This window comes from Pyricularia pennisetigena, chromosome 6 (assembly GCF_004337985.1).
Source record: "Pyricularia pennisetigena strain Br36 chromosome 6, whole genome shotgun sequence".
NCBI lineage: Eukaryota > Fungi > Ascomycota > Sordariomycetes > Magnaporthales > Pyriculariaceae > Pyricularia > Pyricularia pennisetigena.
The window spans coordinates 2,252,909-2,274,782 of NC_043744.1; the positions used below are offsets into that span (position 1 = coordinate 2,252,909).

The 21,874-nt window shown below is 52.3% G+C and overlaps 9 protein-coding genes across 9 annotated transcripts in view; 4 read left to right on the forward strand and 5 right to left on the reverse strand.

Moving 5' to 3' along the window:
- PpBr36_04486 (uncharacterized protein) overlaps window positions 1-283 on the forward strand; it is a gene marked incomplete at both ends in the record, with an annotated part of 672 nt that extends 389 nt beyond the window's left edge. Inside the window, one exon of the mRNA XM_029891646.1 lies at window positions 92-283. Coding sequence (XP_029749327.1) covers window positions 92-283 — 192 coding nt within the window. The remainder of the gene's footprint in view (window positions 1-91) is intronic.
- A 27-nt stretch (window positions 284-310) lies between these two features.
- Window positions 311-871, forward strand: PpBr36_04487 (uncharacterized protein; the record flags this gene model as incomplete). The annotated part of the gene is made up of 1 exon (XM_029891647.1): window positions 311-871. The coding sequence occupies one exon, from the start codon at window positions 311-313 to the stop codon at window positions 869-871; it is 561 nt and encodes a 186-aa protein (XP_029749328.1).
- Window positions 872-1,529: 658 nt separating this feature from the next.
- On the reverse strand, window positions 1,530-5,609 carry PpBr36_04488 (uncharacterized protein; the record flags this gene model as incomplete). The annotated part of the gene is made up of 2 exons (XM_029891648.1): window positions 1,530-5,395; window positions 5,471-5,609. 2 exons carry the CDS (start codon window positions 5,607-5,609, stop codon window positions 1,530-1,532), a joined length of 4,005 nt encoding a protein of 1,334 aa, XP_029749325.1.
- A 1,430-nt stretch (window positions 5,610-7,039) lies between these two features.
- Window positions 7,040-8,630, reverse strand: PpBr36_04489 (uncharacterized protein; the record flags this gene model as incomplete). Its single annotated transcript, XM_029891649.1, has 2 exons — window positions 7,040-8,407; window positions 8,499-8,630. 2 exons carry the CDS (start codon window positions 8,628-8,630, stop codon window positions 7,040-7,042), a joined length of 1,500 nt encoding a protein of 499 aa, XP_029749326.1.
- Window positions 8,631-9,120: 490 nt separating this feature from the next.
- PpBr36_04490 (uncharacterized protein) lies at window positions 9,121-9,764 on the forward strand (the record flags this gene model as incomplete). The annotated part of the gene is made up of 4 exons (XM_029891650.1): window positions 9,121-9,140; window positions 9,200-9,232; window positions 9,357-9,614; window positions 9,722-9,764. 4 exons carry the CDS (start codon window positions 9,121-9,123, stop codon window positions 9,762-9,764), a joined length of 354 nt encoding a protein of 117 aa, XP_029750149.1.
- Window positions 9,765-10,045: 281 nt separating this feature from the next.
- Window positions 10,046-11,906, reverse strand: PpBr36_04491 (uncharacterized protein; the record flags this gene model as incomplete). Its single annotated transcript, XM_029891651.1, has 2 exons — window positions 10,046-10,530; window positions 10,610-11,906. The coding sequence occupies 2 exons, from the start codon at window positions 11,904-11,906 to the stop codon at window positions 10,046-10,048; spliced, it is 1,782 nt and encodes a 593-aa protein (XP_029750148.1).
- Window positions 11,907-13,061: 1,155 nt separating this feature from the next.
- PpBr36_04492 (uncharacterized protein) lies at window positions 13,062-14,521 on the reverse strand (the record flags this gene model as incomplete). The annotated part of the gene is made up of 2 exons (XM_029891652.1): window positions 13,062-14,254; window positions 14,326-14,521. The coding sequence occupies 2 exons, from the start codon at window positions 14,519-14,521 to the stop codon at window positions 13,062-13,064; spliced, it is 1,389 nt and encodes a 462-aa protein (XP_029750151.1).
- A 1,802-nt stretch (window positions 14,522-16,323) lies between these two features.
- Window positions 16,324-17,594, reverse strand: PpBr36_04493 (uncharacterized protein; the record flags this gene model as incomplete). Its single annotated transcript, XM_029891653.1, has 3 exons — window positions 16,324-16,448; window positions 16,536-17,303; window positions 17,489-17,594. 3 exons carry the CDS (start codon window positions 17,592-17,594, stop codon window positions 16,324-16,326), a joined length of 999 nt encoding a protein of 332 aa, XP_029750150.1.
- A 1,806-nt stretch (window positions 17,595-19,400) lies between these two features.
- On the forward strand, window positions 19,401-21,091 carry PpBr36_04494 (uncharacterized protein; the record flags this gene model as incomplete). Its single annotated transcript, XM_029891654.1, has 2 exons — window positions 19,401-19,590; window positions 19,659-21,091. 2 exons carry the CDS (start codon window positions 19,401-19,403, stop codon window positions 21,089-21,091), a joined length of 1,623 nt encoding a protein of 540 aa, XP_029750153.1.
- Window positions 21,092-21,874: the final 783 nt, after the last annotated feature.

Here is a 21,874-nt window from a genome sequence, read left to right on the forward strand (position 1 = left end):
CCCGTACCCTTCCCACCACGCCCAGAAGCCTATACGAATCTAGACCGGGGATTTCTAATCTCAAGGGCCTTTCCTTTCGCCCCTCTCTTAGGACTCCCACCTCCTCGTCGGCAACGCCGCGCAAATCATCGGCAAAGTCAACCCGGACCTGACCATCAAAGTCCTCAGCTCCCTCGACCTCGGCCCGAACGTCGACATGAACGTCTCCAGGGCGGTCGTCGAGACGTCCCAGAAGCTCAAGGCTCTGTACGAGTACGACGGATCAGAACAGCCACAGCATTGACGGCAGTCCACGGCCGCCGGCGGGTACATGCCCCTGGTCACGTCACCACCACGATCCACGCGTGTTACCGTTGTTTGGCCGGCCGGCCCTTCTGGTTTATCCGTCGAGGGGGGTTCTACACCTGCTGCTGCTGATCTGAAAGGACCCGCGTCGTCTCGACATGGGTGTGAACAGAAGCCCAAAGTGTGGATCAAGGAGGAGAGTCCCCAGGAGGAGAATGATTATGAGGATAAGGAGGAGGAGGCCCAACGCCATGCGCCGCACGACTTTTTGGTTAAAGACGACGCAGACAGGCTGGCAAGCAATGCAGCTCGTTTCCCACGGCCATCATACTACGAGGATGGGAGGGTTTCTGGTGGGAGGATCAGGAGGAGACGTTTGTCGTCACCACGTCCAGCACCGACCAAGTTGAGTGGAGTGGCATCACGCCAGCCCGAGAATTATGAGAGTTATGATATTGATGAAGACGAAAACTCGGAACTCATGGACGCTATTTTGGAGGATATGGGCAGGTTGACCGTTACCATGAAAATGGACGATACAGGACGCTGGAGGATATTATGGAAGTCTAGAGAGCTCGACATCTGATAGGCAGACAGGCACATGATGACTAATCCCTTTTATCTTTTTCGTTGATACTCGGTGGACCCTGAGAACATATTAAGTCTTAATAGTACGATGAGTAAGTAATTTCAAATGGCTCGTTGATTCCACCAATCAACTCCTTAGTCTAATCTACCTTACGTCTAGTCTACTAGGTAGGCTTTAACTTGGTTGCAGACTCTGCGAAAGACACCAGTTATCGCCGCCCTTGTTCCCCAAACATCCTTCGTTCAAAATCCTCTGTACTGTTTGTTGCATCTACAGCTGATACCGATGTTCGTTAGATACTGTGGGTTTCAATTCGGCTTGGAACAATTATTTCCATTCAAATTTATTCAAATGCAACCACAACTCCGTCGCTAGCCAAGTGTGCCGCTGCATAGCGTTGCACACTTTTCAAAATCCAGATTGGAACCACCCAGAAAAACAAACACCATAAGAATTGAGAAACATGCTACTGGAAAGTTCCTCAGGAGACAAAGAAAACAAGACAAACAAACAAGAGTTGAGACAATGCCAGCATGCCTGGAAGTCTGAAATTCCAAGGCGGTGATCAATGCTTTGGCACCTCCGGGGCATCCGTACTAATTAGGTCATGGATACCAAGAGCTTCATCCAGGGCGCTGCACTGGTCTCCAGTCAACTAGACATGTTGACCAATATCAACCTCGGCCATGGCGCAGTCTTGTTGTTCATTGTGCGGCCACGTCGTCATGTCCCAGGATGGATCGTAATTCATCACCCCACCTTCCTTTAGGAGCGGCGGTGAGCTAGCCATCGGCATGTCGGTATTGAGGACATTGTCAAAGTCAAGCAAGTTGGAACTCAGATCAAATCCTCCCAAATCGCCCAGCCCATGCGATGGCGAGCCGTTGGTAAAGTCATTGGCCTCGGAAAGAAGCTGCGAAAGAGTGGCAGGGAACGGCGAATCGCCTAGACCGGTGATGGCCAGATCTTCTACCGCAAAGTGAGCTGAGAGATGCTGTCGACCTGGCGTCCGAGATGGTGTGCGCTGCAAGCCAGCAAGACCGCGAGATGGAGAGATCATTGTGACTGTTCGCTGCGAGCGAATCGACTTGGATACGCTACGAGTAATCGGCCGATGACTTGGTGTAGGCCGGGTGGGCGTCTTAAACGGACCTCCACTACTGCCGTTGGGAGGTGGTGTAGAAGGGCGCACAGGCGGTGTTCCAAAAAGATCCGCCATTTCTTTATCAGAATTCTTGGGAGGTGTCACAGTTTTCTGCATCTGAGACGACGAGTTCTGTCTTGTCTTGGCGGTAAACTCAGGGCCAGGTTTGACGATGTTGCTGGCCGACTCTCCTAGAACCTTTGGAACTCCATCTTTTCTCGGTGAAGGGAAGAGTAGCCTCCTAGCCGGCCCGAGGTCATCTTCCACAGCAATTGGGCTTTGTGCAGTTCCGCTGCCCCTGGAGTGTGTTGACCCCGGGCCCCTCGAGTTTGGGGACCCCAAAAAACCTGCGGCTTTCTGCACTTCCTTTGTCGTGTTCTGCCTGTTTCGCAGAGTGATGTTGGTCTCGTCCGCCAACTGCTCATAACCTGGTCCCAGAGGATCCGTCATATAGCACGCTTCTGAGGTAAGGTTCAGTTGGGCGTCGCTTTTGGTCCGCGCCTTTTTTGAGCGACCATTCCCAGAGCTTGCGCTTTTGTCACGCTTCCTACGTGGCTGGTTGAGACGGGCGAGATTCTTGTCCCATTGCTCAGGTGGGCGGTGACACTTGAACTTGCCAAGCCAAATACCACAGGGATTGCAGATCAAGGACTTTTTCCAGAGGGCCTTGTCTTCTCCTGGGCCGAGTGATTTCTTGACAAGTCGGTATGAGGTGGGATTGTCGTCCTTGTCCCGCTCAAGAATATCGATGGCTGTCACGAGTCCAGGCTTCTCTGAGTAGTCGTGAAACCCTGGCGATCCAACGTGATCCTGTGTCCACATCTTGCGCCATGTAGGAGTCTCGATTGCACCGCAATTGCTGCAGAATGGCGGCATCTCGCCTTGTTCAATGGCTTGCTCCAATCGTTCCTTGATGGTCTGCTTTTTGGCGTAGTTTTTGTTGCTCGTGGTCTGTTCCTGCACGGTATCACTTGGTGGACAAGGGGCCTCGGAGTAGGAAATAGGCGGCAATGGCAGCGTCAACGATGTTTGCAGGCCAACTGGATCGCTAGCTGGAATAGTGGTCATATTGTTGTCTGGAACGGGGGTCGCGCTCGTCGCGGGTCGAGATGTTGATGTGTTAGGGGGCAACATCAGAGGCAGTTCGGGCTCAGGAACCGACGCAGCGGCCATCAGGGCCTGGAGTTGCTCATCTGAGATTCCTTGGCCTTTCGAAGATTCCTGCGGAGCGTCTTCCTGGACACTTTGCTCTAAGTTTTGCGCCTGTGGCCCCAAAACAGACTCTTTGGTTGAATCTTCCGAAGGCTTCCGAGCCTCCTCTCGAGAAAGGCGCGCATTGTCAAGCGGTTTTGTGGACTGCTCTTCAACTGAAGGTAGAGGTTGATCTGCAGCAGTGGGCGTAACGGCGGGTGTGAGATTAGCGCCTCCCAGGGGTAATTCTGGAACGCTCGTCCTCCTAGATTTAGGCTCCGTGTTGGCACGCTTCATGGCGGGAGGGACTGAGGACTCCTGCTGTTGCTTGAGCCTGTGAGATTGACTTCGCGGCGGGTTATAAATACTCGTTTGCGGAAGTAGTTCCTGCGGACCAGGTATCTCCTCCATAAAAGGGAACCCTTGACTCTGTACGTTGCTGCCCTTCCTAGGGACAGGCTTCGCAATCTTTGGGAGCTTAGGTGAGGCCTCGCGCTGTTGACTCAGCCGAGGTTTCTGGGGCGGCAAGATTTGTGCTTCATCATCGTCGATACCACCGTCAATACCGCCACTCATGAACCCAGAATCATGTCGAGGGTTTGGGAGCATACGAGGTAGAACAGGACTTGATGCTGCCGGGCTTGATCTTATAAATGCGGTCGATCTTGGGACCGGTGGAGACGACCCTAAATCTGCAGGGCTCTCCTCTGGGGTATAGACCTGCTCAGAGGGCGCCAAAGACTCTGTTGGGGATCGTGCGTCCATCCGCTGATGTCCGGACATTCCGAAACTTGATTCATGTTGCAGGCTAGGATAACTCATAGCATCGTCCGTGCTAGCAATCGAATCGTGACGGGACATTACAGCGACTGGCTTCTTCCTTTGCTTGGCCTTCCTCGCCACAGGTCCCTGGGGGACAGGTGTGGGCGCACGGGGTCCTTCTTGAAGATGACTCCCGCCTATGGCCTCACCAGTTGTGCCAACGGGCCTGATGCTCCTGATGGATCCGGAGATGGCAGCAACAACACGTAGCGAGTCCGCAGTCGAATCCAAAGACGGTCTGTCCTCGGACCAATCAGCCATCGTCGTTTTCGCTCGTTTCCTTTGCGGCCCCTCATCGGCATCTGTCGGATCTTCAAGTCCAGATGTGTTACCGTCGGCCGCTGGCTTTTTCTTTGGACGCCCGCGCGGCCGACCTGTTGGGACTCTTGACCGCGCTCTGGATGAGGGCCTGGAAGATTTTGCTATCGGTACGGCGGCGGGCTCCTTGACGTCTGGGGTACCTATTCTGGATTGGCTGGCAGTAAACGAGCCATCGTGCATTGGCCCCGAGGGTTGCAGTGGCTGAGGCTGCGAGTACTGCTGCTGTTGATGTTGATGAACAGGGGTATAATTCTGCCTCGACATGACATGACCAGACATGGGTCTGGCAGAATCTGAGCAACTCATCTGTGGAATGGGAGCTGGAGACGGAGCATGCGCCGTCGCAATTGAGGCGGACCCAGGCCGAGACCCTGGAATCTGTATTTGAGGGTAGCTGTTACGTGAAGACGGCTGTTGTGGCTGCTGCATTGGAGCGGCGCTTGCTGATCGAGCCAGGTTAGGATTTGACTGGATGAATGAATTCCACTCCGTGGTGTCTGTTGGTGTTGACGCAGCAGGCATATTCGAATGCTGCTGCTGCTGCTGCTGCTGCTGCTGATGGGATTGCGATTGCGATTGCCGATGCGGTTGTTGGTAATATGCCATTCCGTTATCATGAGCAGGGTACTCAGCACTTTGATCCGTCCTTTGCCTCCTCCGAGCCACTGCAGCCAGCTTCAGCTTGACCTCAAGCGTCTCCTTGGGGCTACCACTGAAGATACTCAAGAGGTTCTTGGTAACGCGTCCCGTCACCAGCTTGGGCATCTCATTCGGCCGGAGAGCCTCCAGTCCCCAAGACAACATGCCCTGACCAACCAGTGGAGTGTCGGCCTCAGAGTAATCGAATGCATACACAGTGTAGTCAAGGTCCTGCTGATCAAAAAGCTCGGGACTGCACTGGTATACGGCTTGCAGGCATATGCGTAGGTCAATGACTCCAATGGAGTTGGTCTCGTCCAGAGGTATGGTTTGTATTTGTTGCACCTGTGGCCATCTTGCCAGCAAGTTGTCGGCACTGTCTTTCAAGCTGTATAGGACCTTAACTGTAAACAGGTCATGAACCTATTAGCCCAAGCCAAGGTCGCTTGTGATTTTGACTCATCCTGCGAGTCCCTTACCTCCCATAGGCCTTGTTTGGGGGCCACATTCATCGCGATCTGAAGCAACGGGCGGCGTCGGCATATGTTGCTGAGTGAAGCTCGGCGAAGCAGCAGGCCAATCGCGACCATTCAGGCCTGTAGAATAAGGCGAAGCCATCGTTGCCAACAATACAATGCAGCCGGACCATTCGACTGGTCGGTTAGGGGCTGCCTGTGTGTTGTTGGACGGGCTGCGGGAGAGAAGATTTGAACCTTCGTTTTCTGATCTGGTTTGGGTAGGGTTGGTGGAGGAAATGTTCAAGAATGCAATCGGTTGCCCAGTGCCCGGGGAGATATGGGTCCTTATCCAAAGTGGTTTAAGTTCAAGACTGGTCCGTGTTCCCGCGAGTGAGCGCGCGTGTAAGGGTGACGCGCGCCGCTGGAAGTGGATCGACGTCCGGGGTCTAAGACACCTGAATAATGACGCCAACGATAAGTCAATTGATTTAGAATATTATCAGTCCGGTATAAGTAGGTATACAGTAGCCATCTCCCCCAGAAAAGAAAAGTGTTTTGGCAAGTTAGGAAATCATAATGCAGCGTGGAGTTGCGTGGTGGTTAGGAACACAATGAGCTCGGAGTGGAGGGGGAGCTCGGTGAGAGCTTCAATGAAACCGAGTTGGGGAATGCACTTTACGCGAATGACGCGACTTGGGGGAGAGCCGGGCCAAAGCCAAGTGGGTACGTACTTAAAGTGCTGCACGCGTGCGAACGCGAGTTGGCGCGACGGGCGCTAGTACAGGGGTCAGGCCGCGTTACCACTCAAAGATCCGCGAAAAGTGGGTCGAAAATACCGAGACCTTGATAACTTCCACGCTTTGCACCTCGACTGACTTTGAGATGACGGGACGGGAAGCCAGACAGGCTTGACAAGAAGAGATATGGTTAGCTGGTTGGTGCCTTGCTAATCTTGGGGTGGTCCATGCGCCAATGAATCATTGATGACATGTGGTTTGCCTGCAAACAAAGGCCATTTTACCTGTACTTGCTTCCTCGACACCCCAAACGCTAGTCTAAACAATGGGTGCTGCTTCTGGCCCTGAATTATGACCAAGTTCAGTGGAGGCTCCTGCAACAGTGCCACTGGATGTGGGCGGGTGCATGGGTAGTATTTATACTCGTATGTTCTTGATATCAACTGATCGTCATCAAGCAGCCTCGATTGCCCACAGGCTTTACTGCACCCACTTTCCGTCGCCCGGCCAGCAGCTGAATGAGATTTCTGATGTGGGGGTAAGCGTTGCAGCTTGACACACCCTAGGCAAACTAATTGTTACCGCCCTCCCATAATTCTATTTACAGGCCTATTTTCTACAAAGTACATGGTCTGTGACAACTGAATTTTGGTCACCAGGTAGGCGATTTTGCAACAATATATTCGGGCGAGATGACACAGTCCACCGAATCAATCACAATCCAAGAATATTAGAGAAAGAAAAATAAAACGAAAAACGCCATTCTCTGCACTTTTAGGCAGCATCAAGGAACTAAAACATATTTTTACAAATACATGATTAGTCTACAAAGTAGGTAGCCCAGCCCCACAGGCTAGTTTACCCATGTGGCCCTACCATGGGCGTCCGACACCGTCTTGCGGTAGACGATCTCCTCTACAACTTCTTTAACTCCAAGCCTAGCCTTTGAAAGAGCGACAAATCTGCTGATGACCTCGCGTTGACTGAGGTCCTCGCTCTGGACCAACTCTCGAACCTGCTTCTCCCTGGGTAAGCCAAAATCCGTGAATGGATATTCGTTAAAGTCGCGCTTGTTGAGAAACTTGATACGTTGGATATCCTTGGCAGGCCTGAAGAAATTCTTAAACGTCTCGCTCTCGACGTCGACATCTCCGATCTTCGCCGGGCTGTAGTTCGGGTTTCTCTTTGGCTTGCTGATGAGGCGCGCCGTGACACCTTCGTTAAAATCATGCGATGCCATGAACTTGGCTGCAAGCTGGTGCTCTTTCTCGAAGGTCTCGCGGATACCCCACTTTTGAGCGATACGCAGCTGCCTGAGGCTCACATGAAGCGAGGTCGGGGAGCGGCTGTTAAGGGTATCGAGTGTTTTCTGTGCCCACTCACGCACAGGCCCAGACTCGGCTTCGTTCTGCAATGCAGCCACAATTTTTGCAACGCTGTCATGGCTGAAGCAGCGGTCTATGGCCTGACGTAACTCACCGGCCAGGAGAATGGGCTGGTCGTGTGGCAGACCAGTAGTGTACTCCTCAATGGCGGTGGTGATATGCGCAAGCCTCTCTTGCATGCTGTCGTAGTCGTTGAACCTCAGCTCAGCCAGGCGCGATTCCAACAGTGGCAAAGTCGTCGAGTGCATATAGTGGGTTGCGATACCCGTGTAAAAGACGTTGACCCCCGACAGGGTTTCACCAGTCAGGCCCAGGTAGGTACCAATAGCTCCGTCCAGCCTGGGGAGGAAAAACGAGGCACCCACGTCGGGGAAGAAGCCGATGTTTGTTTCAGGCATGGCGAAGACGGTCCTCTCCGTAGCAATCCTCATGGGCGCATGAGCGCTCAAGCCAACACCTCCTCCCATGGTGATTCCGTCCATAAAGGCGATGTAGGGAGTCTGATACGTGGCGATAAGGTGATCAAGCGCATATTCCTCGGCAAAGTAGGCAGCTGACTGCTGAACGCCCTCCCCCCCCTTAGCGTTCACTTCGACGAGTGCGGCCACATCACCTCCTGCGCAAAAGGCCTTATCTCCGGCGCCCTTCATCACAATGACGTTCGCCATGTCCGACTTCTCCCATTCGAGTAGCCGTGGTGTGATCTTCTTGATCATGGATAGGTTCAGCGAGTTGAGTTTTTTGGGCCGGTTAAGCTCGATTGTTCGCAGGCCGTATAGGCTGCTGAACAAAACGTCCTGTTCACCTTCGGCGTACCGTGTTTTAACTGTCGACATCTACACCGGGAAAAAAAAAGGGGGAAATGCAGTTCTAGTTAGCTTTGGTTTAGAGCATTGGTAGGAGTTTGAAAGAAACAATAGTGCATACCTGCGCCCGGTACTCTGGCTTGGCCGATAATATTTTTGCTCGCAAAGGCATCGTGACGCCGACACGAGAGAATGCCGAAGTAGCTGATGGTGCTGCCCAAGCGGCGCGGCCTAGGAGGACGCGGGACGACATCTAGATGGGGGCGTATGAAGGGTAGAGAGGATTGCAAGCTGATTGGCAGTAGTCGATCAGACTAACTTAGCATCGAATCCCCTCAGGCCATGTGTCGCCTTACAAATCCGCAATGGGCTTCGCTCTCGTGTTTTGTTATACTTTTTGATGATGTGCAACGATGAGGTATGTCAGCTAGGTACGTCTGCTAGCCTCAAGCTTTTGCCTTGCAATGAAGGAGCTGTCGGTCGTCGCCGGGATTTTTCGCGGCCCCACATCGCCGGGGTAATTGGCTGATGTCAAGTCTTAGACACTGTGAGCCGAACTGTGAAGCCTTTGCATTCTCGTTATCTTATCATCCAATGTGTTTTTGGTGTGGGCAGTTACAGTACCTTGGGCTAACTAATTATTGGCGCTGCGAACTATTAGCTCCAGCCCTCAGTTGCGACGCTCCCGCACTTCACTCGACGAGGTTTACGCGAATCCGCGATAGACCCAAGACAACACAAGCATGGCGGACCCAAAGATCCAGTAAGCAAATTTATTGTCGCGTAATTCAGATGAACATATCATTCTAATACTATGAATAGGGAGCTTCTCACGAAGCCGCGCAACGAACTCACGTGCGTAACAAGCCCCTCCCTCTCCTCGTCGTCCAGTTGCTCTTAGCGAAAAACCAATGAACCTGCCTGGTTTTATTGCGTGTTGGTAACGCAATCGGTTCTGACTGTCGAACTGCTGCTGCAGAGAATACGAGATCGCCCAGCTTGAGGAGCATGAGTTCAGCGCCGGCCCACTCTCCATTCTCCAGACCGCCGTGAGGAGCCACACCCAAGTCCTCATCTCGATCCGTAACAATCGCAAGCTGCTCGCGCGCGTTAAGGCTTTTGACCGGCACTGCAATATGGTGCTTGAGAACGTGAAGGAGATGTGGACGGAGACACCTAGGTTGGCAAGCGGGAAGAAGGGAAGGCCCGTAAACAAGGATCGCTTCATTAGCAAAATGTGAGTTCAAATCAGGGGAGCGAGGAGGAGGAGAAGAGATGTTGCCGCGTCTTTCCTGAGTTTGAGAGAAGGGACTCTTTTGCTGACTTTTCTTTCGTCAAATATAGGTTCTTAAGAGGAGACTCGGTCATCTTGGTCCTTCTCAGCTAATGCACACACATCTTTTCTGCATTCTTTTTGTTCTCATCTTGATGCGATTATGAACGGCCATGGCCAAAGCCGGCCTTCTCACCTTTAGCACAGGCAGCACACTCCAGTATATCAGAAAACGGCGATGAAACGTGGCTAAGTACAGCCTTGCCACCTTGATGCTTGTTTTACGGCACATTTTATGCAAAGCTTGCAGGATAAGCATTAGAGTGACTGCAACTAACTGGCCATATGATAATACCAAAAAGACACCCTAGAATCCTGCAGTTAAACATGATCCTTTAAGATTGACCTGCTAGCCCATTAAAGAAGGCAGCAAGTCCCCAAGCTCCAGCGTCAGGCACCTGTTCGTACCCGGTTCCTCCCACGTATGTCGACCTACCAAAGCTGGGCTTCATTCCCTTGGTGCGTTCTGCTCCTTTTTGGGCTGCGTTGGCGGCACTGCCTACATTGCCGGTCTCTGCGAGCGTGTCTACGAACGGGTGGAGAGCATCGATTAGAGTTCGGTCGCCAACTTGTGCCTGCGAGTATTTTCCGAGCGCCTTGCAGCTCTCCTTCAGGACTTTGGCCCATAGCTCAGGGGAGGCTGCCGACTCGCCAGAAGAGGGAGTGTTGTCGCGTAGTGATCTGAGCATCGCGTTTAGGAAGATGGAGTACAGGGCGCCCGACGTTCCGTCCATGTGATTCTCCACGACTGGTACGATGCTGGCCACGTCAACCACGGCGTCGCCGGTTAGTGGGCTGCTCGCAAGATGTTTGAGTACGGCTTTTGATTTTAGATGGTCAGCACCGAGTTCAAAGTTTGCTGCTTTGAGTTCAGGAGGTGGGCAAAATTCGAAGCGTACCTTCAGCGCCCCTCTTCAATCCAATACCACAGTCTCCATCGCCCACGACCGTGTCGTACCTGGTGACTTCAGGTTCAACGGCGACGACCCTCTCCAATGCTGCAGTGATAGCTTTTTGAGCAGCAGCGGCATCCAACTTCAGCCCAGTAGGCTTAAGGTCCCTCTCTTCCTTCAAGTTACCCTCTTTGGCTCCCGTAGGCGGCGAGTCCCATGTCTCGGTAGCAATAGGGGCAGACCACCCAGTCGCCTCGCAGGGGTCATCCAACAGCTGCACCATTGTTGCAGAACTGCCAGTATCGACTACCTTTAGCAGTGAGATGCTGAAGCCCAGCCCGTTGAGGCTAGTCATGAAGGTCCCGGCGAGAACTCGCACTGCCTTGATGGCCCATGTCTTCTCTAGCTGCTTGGCCACCTCGGCCGTAATGCCGCCCATCTCTAGCACACTCACACCGCCAAGGTTATTGACCAGCAAGACGAACTTGTCGCCGCTGCCGACCTGCAAATACGCGCGGTCGGCGTCCTTCTGGTCGAGCAGCTGCGCCAGCATCCGCTCCACGAGTGCGGGCAGCTCAAGGCCCTTCTCACGACCCGATCCAGGTTCGTTGTGGATGCCCATGCCGATCTCGACCTCGCCCTCGGCCAAGGCGTCCTCCTGGTCCGCCGCCTTGCGGCCCGGGACGTGGACATGTTCGAGGCTGGCGCCAACACTGGCGAGATTAGAGGCGGCAAGACGGGCGACGCGGGTCACCTCGGACAGGCTGGCGCCCCGCGCGGCCAGGGCACCACTGATCTTGTGCACCAGGACGGTGCCGGCGATGCCGCGACGGCCGACTTTGCCGCCCTTTGCGCGACCGACGCCGACGTCATCCCCGACAACGAGCATCTCGACGTTGATGCCAGCCGCACGCGCCTTCTCGGCCGCGACGCCAAAGTTGAGTATGTCGCCCGTGTAGTTCATTACGGTGACGAGGACGCCGCCGCCGTCTTCTCTGTCGCCGACCTCCACCCTCGACGTGATGGCGGTGCGGACCTGTTCGGTGGACGGACTGGCGAATATTGTGCCGGCTACGGCGGCCGACAGCAGGCCGCGGCCAACCATTCCGCCAAAGGACGGTTCATGACCGGAGCCGCCGCCGGAGATAATGGCGACGGGCTGCTTGGCGCGGCGCGAGTCCGGCCGCACGTAGATTATCTTGTTCTCGGCGTCGCATGCTACGGAGGGGTTCGTAATGGTGATTGCATGCAGGGCTGTGTTGACCAGGTGGGTCGGGTCGTTGACAAAGTGTCTAGCAGACATTGTTGTTGTGGGGAGGGGGGGAGGGAGGGCCGCAGTGGCTGGCTGCTTTTTGTGATGTTTTTGTGTTTGCCCTGATCTTTAATGTTGATCCGAAAATTTTGGGTTTAATGTGAAAACATGCGCGATCCTGGGCTGCCTAAATACTGATGGACAATTCCTTTTCCCTCTGGTGCTCCGAAGACGGCGCTTCGTATCTGATGGCAGGAGTGCATGAGAATCCATTGGGGGCAGTTGATGGATGAGATGACTTCGACTGCGGGGAGCTCCTCTTGGGGTTACTTTGTGCGGAGTAGATGCCGAAAGGATGTCAAGTCTACCTCGTGCCTTGCGTGCGCGAAAGTATGGAGTAGTTCAGTCATGGGATGCGGGGGAGACAGACTAGAAGATGCGATATATCCACACATTCCATCACTCACCTGCTTCAATTTTGTCACCAATGCGTATGTATGTAGAGCGGACAGCCAAGGAGTGGGGTTGTGGTGGTTGGTTGTAAAACTGCTCTCCCCCTCCTCCACATGGCGCTGTGGGTGGTGGCCCTATCCGTAAAAACACCCAAAGGTGGGTGGGGGTGGGGGACATATCGTCTATGTTTAGGGGGTACAGTAAGTACACCAACGATCCTCACCCCCGGTGCACGGCATGAGCAGGATTATCATGACATGAACCAAGACGTTCTTGCTTATGTATATTTTTAACAATACTGTACATGAATCAAGGTATTTATCTTTATACCTTTCCCTGCCCAACAATGCATCTCAACTCCCAGAGCTGGTTACTTGTAAAGAAAAGAAAAAAAAAAAAAAAAAGAAAAAAAACCTCAACGCCGATACCTATTATGCAAACCCATGGATGCATTTTTGTCGAAATCGAAAGCAGGCGCTTGCTCACTTATCAATCATTACAGAGCCCCAGACAAAACTGTTGTCTGGGAACCTGTCAACCCTCAAGGGAAATATTTTTAACGTGGCTTTCGTCCGTCTGAACGCCATGCTGGGTATCCAAGGAAGAAAAGAGAAGGACAAAAAAAGGTGTGTCGGACAGAGACACACAACGTAGTAGACAAAAGGACAAGAAAACTGAGAAAGAGGAAAAATAGAGCAAAGGAAGTTAAAGTCTTTGCAATGTCTTTTTTTTTTTCTCTTTTCTTTTCGTTCCTCATGTTACCACAAAGACGCACGCACCGATCAGACTGAGGATGGTGCCTGTTGTCAAGAAACCAGCAGCCACCCGACCGGCAGTTGTGATGGGCTGGAAGACTCCAATCTCGGGGGCCTTGACGATGCCGGCGTCGGGGTCTCCCTGTGAGGTTCCACCCGTGTCCGACGTGACAGGCACCGCCTCCCTGGTGTTGTTCTTGATGAGCGTGTACATGAGCGCGTTTAGGGCGTTCATTTGCTCGCCCACGCCCACCATACCGTCAAAGTCCTTGCCCGCCTTATACCGGAACCCACAGGCCGTGCCGGGCTTGCCCGAGAAGCCCGACGGCGGGCTGCCCGAGCACGACACCGCGGCCGCCTCGGCGTTGGCCATCAGTATCGGCTGGATTGTGTTGAAGGTGAAGGGCGCCAGCTGCGAGGTGCCGCCCAGCCACCTTGTCAGGTACCCCTTGAAGCTACGCTGGTCGTTGTTGCACGTCCCCACAAACTCGCACCCGGGCTCGACCAGGACCGAGTTGTTGATGAAGCTGATCATGGTTCGGTTCAGCAGTCCGGTCACCCTCTCTTTCCATATCGGCGACTCGGTCATGTTGTACAGGAACGCCGCGCCGTGGAGGAAGATGCCTGCGTTGTAAGTCCACTGCACCAGGTCGGGATTTTTGCAGTCTTGGCCACCGTCAGCGACGGCGCCGTCGTAGATTTCGAACTTGTCCGTCATGAGATTTGTGCTCCGTTGCCATTCCCAGACCTTGTTCGCCCATTCTGCATACGTCTGGTTGCCCGTGAAGCGGGCGAGGCGGGCCGCCAGGTTGAAAAAGGCCCCATTGGAGATGGAGTTTTTGTAGTTGAATCCGTTGTTGAACTGAAATATCTGCCAGCGAAGACCCCCGCCGCAGGTCTTCATATCCCAACGTGTGGTGTATTCGTTGAAAACGGCCTGCGCGAGGGCGAGCCACTGTGGTTGCCCCGCTGGGGGGTCGGGATATCTGCTCTCGGCCGCCGACATTGCAGCCATCGCCCAGAACCCCTGGTCATCATTTCCCAGTGTCCTCGTCTGGTTCACAGGCATGTAGTCCCTTTTATCTCCTACCTGGTGCAGTAGCGCCTGTGTCGTTACTGTGTTGTACGAAGCGTCTCCGGTGAGCAACCAATAATCGACCATTGTGCCAAACATGGCACCAGCCTCCCACCCTGTTGTGCGTGTTCGAGGTCCTGTTAGTACTCGCAGTAGCTACCAAAGAAAACGAAGACCGGCCACGTACAATAGTAGGGATCTGGCAAGTTCCCCGGTGTGTCCCCAGTGTTGTTTCCAGTGTAGTACTTCATCATACCAAAGGCAACTGTGCTGGCGGCAGATTTGACCGAGTTAGGGTCGTTGAAGTTGACATTTAATGAAACAACCCCAGGTAGCTGCTGCAGAAGCAAGCATGCTGCTGCCACCTTTTTTAATAGTATCATGGTCGTCTAATATTCGAGTTCTTGGGATAGGTAAGGTACGTAGGGTAGGCACCCGAGCCTTCGGACGAGACGACGAGACGACGAGACGACGAGGAAACAAATATTCGGCTCCCAGCTGCGCAAAACGGACAAGTCGACTTTATACCACTTGTATCATATTCCCAAAAATCGGAGGAGGAATGTAACTCGTAGGGCTAGTTATAGTATCCAAAAAAATCAAAGATCCAGAACAATGCCCAGCAATGCAGCGAGCCTTTTCTTATATCGATTATCGTTGTTGTCGCCGGGACGAAAAAGAAGTGAAACTGAGCGTCAAAGGAATGGACGGACGGAACACTCGTCTTTTTGAGGGCCGGCCAATGCAAGGAGGATAGCAAGTGGGAAAAAAAAACCACCCGGCAAGGCAAAATGGTGAAGGGGAAAAAAAAATAAAGAAATAAAACTTTGTGGAAAACAAACAAGAGCGTCAACGTTCTTGTGAATTAGATGAAAAGAGATAGAAGAAAAAGAAGCGTTGAGCACCTGGACCAAGCTGGCTCGACCAAAGGTGACAAAGAGAAAAAAAAAAAAGAAAAGATGAATTCTCAAGCCATCAAAGAGTGGCGATAGATGACTTGAGTACCTCTCTCCCAGCAGCCTACACCCAGCAAAGTTCTAGCCCAGCTGCACTCCATTCCCAGCATTAAGAAGAGAACTCGACCGGGTTCGTCGCAGGGGGCAGGCACATGATATCGAAGACCGTAGACCTCCACTAGTGAGGCTGACGCTTCCAGTTCTGTTGCACATGAAGACTGGATCCCAAAATGGACGTACTTGTGTAGGGGCAGGGCTTGGCCAATCAAGCAAGAATTGTACGGAGAGAATATCAGGTCAATAACCTGATTCTGTGGGGTCTTGGGTTGCGGTAGAGGGGAACGTCGGACAGGATATCCCTACCAAAGCGCCAAGATGAAACGGTGCGAGTCGGACTCTTGTAACAGGCGCTTCTCTGCCGTGGAGTTAAACCCACCGGCGATATCTGTACCATATGTGCACACCTTGCGCTTCCGATAATCTGGTAATTATTAGTCACTATCTGAACTATTTAGCAACGAAGGTGCCGTCGAGAGACAAAGAAGCAACAACAAACGTTTGATAGAAAAAGGTCGTCCCGCGTCGCCGAGGCGGCCCCAGAAAATCAGATGCTTGTTATGATGGTGTCAGCGTCGATCGCCCGAGCCTAGCTTCCGCAACAGGGGTCCTTGCAGGTGGAGCGGTAAACGACTGGTACAAAGTAATATGTACTGTACTGTACTGCGCATAGAAGAGCGTTAAAAAGTATATGTATTCTTGGCGCCGAGATCACCCCTCGACCTGGCCGTTTCCAACGCGCATCGGTTGCTTGCTGTATATGTTCCATTCGATATCTGAAAATGGACAAAGTTACTGGACGGAATCAAAAAGGGCAATCATGTGTGTGCCATTTCTGCAGCGGTAGTCTCATACCCTCCCGTGTAGGTCCAAAATCAGGTATACAGTAAATGCTTCCGGATCCGGGTAAAAAACTGGTAGAGAGAAGAGAATGGGGGTAAAAAAAGAACACAAAAAAAAAAAAAAAAAACATCCCACATTACGGGCCTTTGCTGTATTTGCAACAAGCGCTCCCCTGCCCATGTCGTAAAGTATTGGTAACACATACTGCATGCGATGCGTCGGCGTACGTGGCTACTAGTCTAGACTTAGTTTGGCAGAGATGAATCGCAGGACCTTCACATTTCTGCGGCGAGGGAGGATTACCAATCCCGTTATGCAGCTGTCATGGTTCACTTCTTCTGCTTCTTGGCTGGTGGCTGGCCCGGGGTCTGCGCTGGAGAGTTTTCACCCTCTTCATCCTCATCTGACTCAAAGTCGTCACCACTGTCGTCACCATCATCTTCCTGCGCTTGCACTTCAATGATGAATATCGTCCGTCAGTCGCAGATTCCCAAGAGACAAAACCAGAAGAAGATATCAAAAACTGCCATCAAGTACTTACTAAAATATTTAATGGCATCCTGCCATAAATCGTCCGCAATGCAAACTGCAAGCTCATCACCGCCCGGAAAAGCCTCTAGCGCATCTTGGTCGTCTTCCTCATCTTCTTCCATATCTTCATCCTTGTCCTCAGTAGCTCTCATTTCGGACGTTTCCCCTAGCATCTTCAGACGTCTCTCTTCCTGCGACTGTCGATTCTCCTCGGCCGTGACACGTCGACCGCGATAACCAAACCAGGCAAAGAAGCTCACTCCACCAACACCACCAGCACTCTCAATCTTCTTTTTGAGGGCCTCTTGGGAAGGAGTCATTCCCTTGGACTTGTCAATCTTTGCCAATGTACCTTGGTTTTGCTCCTCATCCCAAACTTGCTTTACCATGGCAAGCAGCCCATGCGTCAGGTCCTTTCCGGGTTTCCATTTGATGTCGACGGGCTCGCTGACCAGACCGGACCAGCTTGAGTTCTTTGAACGTCGGTACCAGAACTTCTTCTCGAGGAAACGATCCTCAAAGTAGTCATTGTCACCAAATTCCCATTTGATGGAAATGCTTCTCGGGTCACCACACTCTACTTCGTTGTCGATCTCGAAATGTGAAACAGAAATCGACTTGAGTGACGACATGAGCACATTTGCATCTGTCGGCTGGATGTATTCATCAATGTCCTGGGGCGCCTGCTCGAAAACCAAAGGCCAGAAGTTTGGTATTGCTGCGATAGCCTTGGCTCGCTTCTCCAATATAGGCCTGGTGATCTGAACATGCTGACGGACTAGGGCAAATAGACGAGACCGGTTAGCTGTGATTCCAGTCTTGACACGGATGACGGCTAATCCCGACCATTACATGTTCCGGCTCCACAGGCTGGTCATAGACACACTTGAGATAGGCTTTCGATGATTTGCATATGTCGATCCGTAGGAACCAAAGTAGATGGTTTGGCTATACTTGACCTACCAAGCTCCACTTCTGCGTTTTCAAATTCTTCTTGTATTTCGTGCAACTGTTCATAAGTTACCGTACTACTGCCGTCGGGAGCGGCTGGGGTCGATGTCGAAGACATGGTTGCCTTGTTTTTTTTTTTTTTTTTTGTGTCTTTTTCTTACTTTGTTTTCCTTCCCCGACTCTTTGTTGAGCAGCTTCGACGACTTCCTTCCCCGATTTGGGGATTTGGGGTTTGAGCAGTGATTGAAGCAATTTTTTTTTTTTTTAAAAAAAAAAAAAAAAAAAAAAAAAAAGAGGGGTTATTGAGGCTGAAAATCAAAGCTCTACTGCGGAATGACCTGTGCCAAGTTGATTGGGCGGGCAGACGCAGACAGGTTTTGTTTAGCAGGTGTTTCGGTGTTTTTGGTGTTGGGAATCGTTTGAGGAACGCCGGTTGTTCTGCGAAGGGGCCCACAACGAAAAGCCGCCTCCAAGTACCCTCGCAATACAGCAGTTGCAGGGATAAGACCAGCGTCAGTGCCGGGTGTCAGTGTGGTCCCAGTCAAACACCTCTCTGCTGTTCTGTCAGTAAATCTTGGCAGCCAGATATGTCACCGTGCAGTGCCTCACCGCCTAATAATAGAGCTGACCCCACATGGAAGGCTTCGCAAGTACTTCGTCATTCTAGGCACACGCGGCTCCCCACCAAGCAAGCGCCTTAAAAATTTCCTCTCCGGCACCGGGCACAATTTCACTACCACGGCAGGAGCGCAGTCGGAGCCCGAACCAAGGCTTATCCGCGCCAACAACTACACGAGTTCCGAGACCAGGAGTTACCAGCATGGGGTGGAAGCCCAGATTAAATACCAATTTAGGTCTAGGAACGTACCTTACCTACCTACACCTAGGTATCCTTGTTAGACCTCTTTAGCATCATGAGCTTACGGCTTGGTCTCTTTTAGTTAAAGATAGAAAGATAAGCAACCCTTGCAGAATTGTAATAAAAAGAAGAAGAAGAAAAAAAGAAAAGAAAACCAAGCGCCGTAAGAATAACATAAATGAACATGTACATACCATGATTGTTACCTGCCGAGTAAGGTGTCTATCTTGAATACGGACAGTAGGGAACAAAGGCACACAAATAATCGTACCTAATTTAGACTCTTGGGAGAAGAAGAGGTTTGCGGGAGCCCATAGGGAGCCTCAAACCTTATTTTCTTTTCCTCAACCAGAATTTTCAGCGCTTTTGATACTCGTCACCTGGTGCAGAGCTAGACATAAGACCATAAGATATGCACACCGAAAGAAATAAGAAGGAGCACCAAAAAAAAAAAAAAAAAAAAAAAAAAAAAAAAAAAAAAAAAAAAAAAAAAAAAGGGAAAGAGCGAGGCCGGACCGCAAACGTCTGTGGGGACCATTATGCCGTAGACTGACTGACTCTCCACAGAATCATGGGAGGCTGGCCAGAAGAACCTGGAGAAAAAATTAGCAATGTATTACCCCATCATAACTTGAAAGTCCAGGTCATGTGCGAAGATTTTTTGCGCCGCGGACAGATCCGTCAACCGATTGGCGATTTACAAATGGTAAACGGCGAATGAAAAATTCTTACATGTAATAATAGCTTGTCCTCTGGGTGACCGAGGAAAACGGGACGTGGTTTATTTGCAGCTTCGTTTGTCGGCAAAAATCGGTAGCTTGTTGCTCAAGTGTCGACTCATTTCGTTGTGGTATTTTATACAGAATATATCCTTCTGCTTACTGTTTGTTGACTTTTTTTTTTATTTGCTTGAAATACTCATTGTTCCTTGCTCGGGTTCGTAGCGCCACAAATCAACACACGGTCCAGCTTGGCTTAGCCCACCTGTTTTCACACAGCGGCCGAGAACATCAAATCAATCGCTTCTCCTCCTCCCTCACCCTCGAACCTACATCATCTGCCGCAATGGGATCGCCAACCATCACCCCGGGGCAGACAACCCCTTCATCCTATCCCGAGTCAAGGGTGCTTATCATCATCACGGGCGGCACCATATGTATGCAGCCTTCAGACGATGGCCTGGTTCCTGTTGACAATTTTGTGGAGCGCGCCATGGCGCCTCTGCCCTCATTCAACGACGCGTCTCCTGGGACAGGTATGCTTGGTCCTCGTGAGGGAATATTGAGCTTTTGCTAACTCTAAATCCTGAAACCGCCGATCAAGAACTTCATGCGTACCACCATGGCAAGGAGCTACTTCTACCGAGTCTGAGGACGCCACCAAGCTCCTATTCACGGCACATCAGGTACTGCGCACTCGAGTTCTCCCCTCTGCTGGACTCGAGCTCCATCTCATCTGCGGGCTGGGCCGAGATTGCCCAGACCGTCAAGGAAAACTACCACCTGTTTGATGGCTTCGTGGTGCTTCACGGCACCGACTCGCTGGCATACTCAGCCTCGGCTCTTTCCTTCATGATGGCGGACCTGGGAAAGTCTGTGATCCTCACCGGCTCCCAGGCATCCATCTTTGCCCTGCAGACAGACGCCGTGGATAACCTGCTGGGGTCGCTGATCATCGCGGGGACCTTTGTCGTTCCCGAGGTCTGCCTGTTCTTCCACCACGCCTTGTACCGGGGTAACAGGACGACAAAGGTCTCGGCCTCGGCGTTTGCGGCCTTTGACAGCCCCAACTGCCCGCCCCTGGCCAAGGTGACCAGCCTCGGCGTCGACGTCAACTGGCAGCTCGTGCGCCGACCTACGAGGATCGCGGGGTTCCAGGTGACGACCTACCTCGACACGGCCCACGTGGCGTGCCTGAGGATATTCCCGGGCATCAAGCCAGAGATGCTCGACTCCGTCCTGAGGGTCCCGGGGCTCAAGGGCCTGATCCTCGAGACGTTCGGCATGGGCAACGCCCCCTCGGGCGTCGATGGCAGTCTTACCAAGGTCATCCGTGCGGCCGTGGAGAGGGAGATCGTCATAGTCAACGTCAGCCAGTGCACCAACGGCTTCGTCTCGCCGCTGTACGCACCCGGCACGGCGCTAGGAAGGGCCGGTGTCGTGTTTGGTCAGGACCTCACCACGGAGGGAGCGTTGACCAAGCTGTCATACCTCCTGGCCATTGAGGGGCTCTCCTACACCGACATCACGTCCAAGATGGCTCAGTCGCTCCGTGGCGAGATGACCGAGACATCGGTCCCCTCCTTCTCCCACCCGGCCGGCAGCTTGGAATATGGGGGCGTGGCGACGGGCAACCTGACGGTCGTCGAGACGCGGTTCACGGAGCTCGGGTACGCCATCCGAAACGGGGACCTTGAGGCGGTGCGGCGCATGCTCCAGGGAGATGAGCACAGCACGCACCCGCTGCTCAAAACGTCGGACTACGCTGGTAACACGGCGGTGCACCTGGCGGCCGTTGGGCCCAATGCCGAGGTTCTCAGGGAGGTACTCACCAGGGGAGGCAGCGTCCATCTCAGAAACAGGGCCAACAACACGGCGCTGTTCCTGGCAGAGAAGATGGGGAATGAGGAGTGCGTCAAGCTCCTCCGCGAGGCTGGTGCACACTTGTGGGAAACTGAGCGACTCCAGCATCATAAACAGCGGACGGAGACCGGGGAGGACGAGCAGCCGCGGAAGAGGGCACACGTCACGTCATGAGCTGGCGTGATGGTTGAGACGTGTCGTTTTTTTTTTCTCTCTCTTTTTTTCTTTTTTTCCTGATTTGAGAAATGGTCATGCAATGGTACTTTGCGTTGGGTCCTGTTGATAGAACCGTTGCTGCTTTTCATCACGAGGTGGTTGCATATTAGAAGGGCGTTATTACTTTTTAGATTTCCAGATTTGTTTTTAGGCGTTCTCGGTACCTAAAAGTCTTATTGGAGGGGGTTTGATTGAATCGGGAAATGAACAACTTTTTTTTTTCTTTTTTTCTTTTTGACGAGCTGTCAGAGGCCACACATAAAGACCTCGCGGGGGTTTGGTCACTCTGGGTCACTCGGACGGCCGCATGAACAAGAACCAAGTCCTAGGCGCCTTGAGCTATCTCTCTTTTCCCCCTCTCTTGATTTGCATATCACAGAATGAGCCTTTTTTTCAACTTTCTCATTCGATATCTGACAGAAACGTGCATGCGTGACACAAGGCTCGCCTGGATCGTTGGGTCTGCGGCGACCCAAAGTCTGGGGCTGCCATGGGTCCTGAAGATGGGCCAACGGCAACCGCTTTTTTTTTTCTTCTTCTTCTTCATTCTTTATATGCACAGCCCCGAAGGAAAAAAAAAAACCAGACTGACAGCCTCGGATCTCTAAAGTCGGAAACCTCTATCTTGGCGACACAACCCCTCATGCGGAACCCCAAGGCACATCGTCATCAATGGTATCGGTTCAAATGTTAAGAGCTCCGCGTGTAAGAGGCTTGGCGGCACACTTTTTTCCTTCACGT